Below are 5,052 nucleotides of genomic sequence, written 5' to 3' on the forward strand. Positions count from 1 at the left end.
TCGCAGGCTAATACTTACTTCAGGACTCTGGGGATCTCTTTCTTCCTCTTCCACTTTGACCTCAGTTAAGGATCCACCTGCATCCCTGAAATCTGCCACATTTTGCCATTCAAAATTTGTATCATTTCGGAATCCAATCTTTTCGTCTATCTCTTCAGTAAGAGAGTCATCTAAATCGGATGTAGGGAGGGGAAACCCCGAACCAACCAGTTTAATGTTCGCCTTCATCCTCTTTCTCTTCATAAGCGCTCGCCAGTCGAGATACCTTCTTTTCACTTCTGTCCCTGTCCTCTGTTCTCCTTCTCCCACAGCGTTCACACACTGCGCGATCTCCTCCCAAGCCATTCGCTTCATCACATTAATTGTTGTATTGAGTTGTTTGGAAAAAATGACTTCTTTCCTTTTTGTAATTTCTTTCAAAAGGGTCTGAGTTTCTTGAACACTAAAATTGCTTTTTCTCTTCCTTTTCAACTGCTTCATTTTTCTAACTTAAATGCAGTTTTACTGTAAGAGATGTGAAAAGAATTTGAGAAATGCTACAAAGTACAAAAATCAAAGAGAATCCCTTGTTGGCACTTTGTTTAAATCAGTTTTCTGTTCATTAGTAGCACAGGCAGGCTGGATAATTCCTAAAGAGAAAAAAGTAAAAATCGATTAACCCACAACTTCTGCAGGGTATCTCAACCCAATAAGCTTCATACATAATGTTTTAAAAAACACCTCTGAATATGGCTCAAAACTGCCTACATTTCTGTCTTTGCCAGCACCACCATAATCCAAGATGCCATTTTCTCTCACCTGGGCTGCTATAATGGTTCCTAATTGCCAGCATTCAATCTTGACCTACTTCCTACTTCTCTAATTCCCTCTCCCACTCTGCTCTCCCCAATGCATCTTTCCTACCCCAACACGGGCCTTTCAGTCATCAATTATAGTCCGGCTGTTTCCTTGTTCAGGGCATTCGTACACGCTGTTCCCTCTGCCTAGGAAATGGATTCACCCTTCTTGGCCTATTTAATTCTTCCTCACGCTTCAGCTCCTAGATTAGACACCTGTTTCTCAGCGAAGCCTTTCTCAACAAGTCAAATTACTCTAACGGAGGCTATGACTACAAAACTTCCTTTCTTCTTTTTCCTTTTCTAAATATGACACTTGTGCTAAACATATAGCCAAGAGTCCTTCTCTTCCCCATTTCACTAGAAGTTTCATGAAAGCAGCAAGGTTTCTGCTCATCATCTCCCCAGAGCCTAGCAGCTTCTGGCACATGGCAGGCGCAGCATAAATAATTTTTTAATGAATGAATTAGTCGATTTGCCAGATAACCACTAGTTTGAGATATCAAAAAGAAAAATAACTTCAGACTCCGTAGAATAATTTTAGAGGAACATGGAAAGGCTGGGCTACAAAAATCAATAAAATTCAGAAAAGTTAAGACAATGTAATCCGATCAAAGAAATGACAACTACTAATATTTTACTACTTCTCAAATTAAAACTCATTTTTAGGCTAAACCTAAATAAAATTTAGGAATAAAATTTCCTAAAACAATGAAAATATTTTAAGGATACAACAGAATTAAAAGAGTAAGGCAAAAGTGGCAAGGATTTTCCTCAGCCACCCCATCTAATTAATCAGTAAAAGAAAAAGATCACCAATTAAAACAGGGAAAAACAAAACAAAACAAAACAAAACAAAAAAAAACAGTAATTCTTAAATGCTGTGGGGACCAAAACACATTTCATGGTTCTGCCCTTCAGTGCTCACCATATCTTCACCCTCCCCCAAACTAAACACATAAACAAAAGCTCCTAATACCAAACAAAATAAGGCTGGATGCTATATTTGTTTCTAATTAATGCTTTTAATTGTTTCTCTTTCTTTGAAGAACTTCTCAGTACTTCGTAATGTAATCTCCTGGGCTATTTTAATAGCAGAGTCGAAAATCATGATATAGGCAAGTAACTGTACTTGGAGTCTCTATGAAATTTTAAGATAGTAATGTGGCAAAATTTTAAAATAAATTCTGAATGGGAAAGATCCTCTTGTTAACATTCTTTCAGGTGGATGCAAGGCAGAATGTTTCTCCATTATCCAAAAACTCATTACCAGAGCACCTGAAACTTGTGAGAAAGGCAAAATTTTCAGGTCTGCCCCAGACCAATTGAATCAGAAACTCTGGGAGTGAGATCTACTAATCTATGTTCCAATAAGCCCTCCAGATGATTCTAACACATGCTAAAATTTGAGAACCACTGTGCTAGACTCACAGAAGCCAGACAAATGCTTAACACACTTGAATCTCGCACACTTTGATTTCAAGTCTTAAACGAGTGCATCTGATTGGCAGAATCTAAAGCACATCCAAAATCCTCATTACAATGGAGCTGGGAAATATGGTTTTTCTGTTATCTAGCCTTGCATTATGGGAAAGTACACTAGGAAGCTGGAAAAGACGTTGAATGAGTCTTTTCCTTGGAAAAGAGATTTTAAAAGCAGGTAATGGGGAGAAGGGCTCAGAAAGGGATATATACACAAACCATGTTTTCTGATTTCAAATTCACTCGCTGATCACTATGATAGAACTTACTGTTCCTCTCCTACACAATAAGAGGGTAGGATGAGATTGCTAAGGTCCCTTCTAGCTCTATCATTGTATGATAATAAACATTTCCTATCAATACGAAGAAAAATACCAAATATCCATTGAGTTTCACATCCTGTCATTGAATCCCCACCAGAACACTGAACGCGAGATATCAGCATTTCTATTTATAAATAAAAATCAGAGAAGTCAAATAATTTGCACACTACGCAATTAGTTTAAATGACAGAAGTTATATTCACGTTCCCTTATGACACATCTTCCACTTTATTAATAGCTTGTGAAAGCTAAGCTTTAGCAAGGTACTGCTTAGGTTAAGTTTTGAGGTGTCTTAGAATTTCAAAAAGAGCAGATTCTTATCTGAAAGATTCTTATGTGAAAGGTTTAGATAAAGTTCTGAAACTAGGCAGAAAAACGCTTCAAAGGTTTAACCAATTACCATGTTTTCTTTAATACCTTAATCTCAGCCAATTTAACATTTTTATTAGTGTGAAAAATATTTCCCTGGTAATTGGTATTTCAAATGGTATCTTCCACTGAAGTAAAAACAATGGAGTTAAGCTAACTAAATTTAATTGAAAAATGAACAAATCTTTTCTATCACTATTTCAGCCTTTTATTTTTAGGACTTAAATGTGGACGCAAATTCCTTATTTCTAAACTCTAATAAAAAGGTGTTTTTTACTATGATTTCACTAATTTTTTTGCAATTTTTCCTTTTCAAGTTCCCAGTAATCTTTATTCAACTGACTCTGTATGTATCTAATAACATCACCAAAAATATGTCCATCACTATATCTTTTTGTTTCTAGTCACTCATGTGGCATAATCATCTCCTGAACTAAAAATTCAAAAGAGCGGAAAATGAACTCTCAGGAAATCACTGTCAATTTCACATACCCACAAAAAGGCCAAAGCATGCAAAAACAAAGACTACAAGCAAACCATTTCTAAAGTAGACTTCCAAAATTTCCCAGTATTTAATAATAAAACTGAAATCCACTAATTTGGAATGTATAATCAGTGGCAGCACTTTTGACCCTTATAGTCATATATAAGCCTCTTGTCACTAGAATATAAGCAAATGTACTCATAAATTAAAATATCACCAAAAGAAGCAGTATAGTACAGTGGCTATGAGCACAAATTCTGTAGTCAGATTGCCTGGGTTAGAATCCTGGCTCTGTCACTTCCGAGCTGTGTAGTCTTAGTGACTTTAACTATCTGCAAGTTCGTTTGTAATATAATAATGTTACTTCATAGAGATACCGTAAGGATTAAAGGACTTAGTAAAATATGGAGAATAGTTTCTGGTACTCACTAAATAAGTTTCCTATTATTGCATCAAAGGCAAAATCTTTAAATAATTTTGACAAAGGAAACAGAAAGGTCACAATAAAACTGGTATTGTTCTAGTTCTTAGGTCAAGTGGTAGGTCTGTGGGTCTTTATTATTAGGCTTCAAAACATATATGCTATATTAAGGATATGTTAGGGCCTGCTGGTGTGAGCTGGCAAAAGTCAACTGTGTACTTCACTTTCCAACTCTACATTAAAAGATGTCATGTTACGAGCTAGAAATTGGCCAACGTGGCAGTATTTATACTACAGAAATGGACAAATGTTATAAACTAGAATTTATTTTGTTGAGTGGTCAGGGAGCTAGCTGGTTTACCTACAGCCACATTATTTTTGCATATTTCAAATATTACCTAATAAAAATTTAAAAAATGAAATATTTTAACATCTATATCCAAGTCAATTCAGTGAACATTCTTGAAGACTTGTAATTTTAGAGAACCACATTTAATTAGCACTCTAGCCTAACATTCCTTATGACTGGGTCACTATTCAGCTTTCTTCCAGAGACTGAAGAATACACATAAGGTACAATATTTATAATCCACTTAAGAAGTGAAGCTGAAACAAAAGAAATAAACAAATTGGACCACATTAAATTAAAAAGTTGTTGTACAGCAAAGGAAACAATCAACAAAACAAAAAGACTGAATGGGAGAAGATATTCACTTATGATACATCTGATAAGAGGTTAATATCCAAAATATATAAAGAACTCATACAACTCAACAACAAAAAAACAAACAATCCAATTAAAAATGGGCAGAAGATCTGAACAGATATTTCTCCAAAGAGGAAATACAGATGGCCAACAGATGAAAAGATGCTCAAGGTCACTAATTATCAGAGAAATGCAAATTAAAACCACGATGAGATATCGCCTCACACCTGTCAGAATGGCTCTCATCAAAAAATCAAAAAACAACAAGTGTTGGTGAGGATGTGGAGAAAAAGAAACTCTCATACACTGTTGGTGGGATTGCAAATTAGTATAGTCGCTATGGAAAACAGTCTGGAGGTTTTTCAAAAAATTAAAAATGGAAATACCTTTTGACCCAGCAATTGTACTTCTGGGTACTTATCCCAAAAAAA

General features: G+C 35.4%; 1 protein-coding gene across 9 annotated transcripts in view; it reads right to left on the minus strand.

The window, feature by feature from the left end:
- The window catches only part of MSANTD4 (Myb/SANT DNA binding domain containing 4 with coiled-coils), a 19,109-nt gene that overhangs the window by 5,908 nt on the left and 8,149 nt on the right, over positions 1–5,052 (minus strand). For 8 of the 9 annotated variants that reach the window (XM_011368118.2, XM_011368123.2, XM_023535379.1 and 5 more), the window contains one exon: positions 19–629. In XM_011368118.2, coding sequence (XP_011366420.1) covers positions 19–480 — 462 coding nt within the window. In that variant the 5' untranslated portion in view covers positions 481–629. The remainder of the gene's footprint in view (positions 1–18; positions 630–5,052) is intronic. The other variant, XM_011368129.2, reaches the window with a different exon arrangement.

Source organism: Pteropus vampyrus, unplaced genomic scaffold, assembly GCF_000151845.1.
Source record: "Pteropus vampyrus isolate Shadow unplaced genomic scaffold, Pvam_2.0 Scaffold139, whole genome shotgun sequence".
Lineage (NCBI taxonomy): Eukaryota > Metazoa > Chordata > Mammalia > Chiroptera > Pteropodidae > Pteropus > Pteropus vampyrus.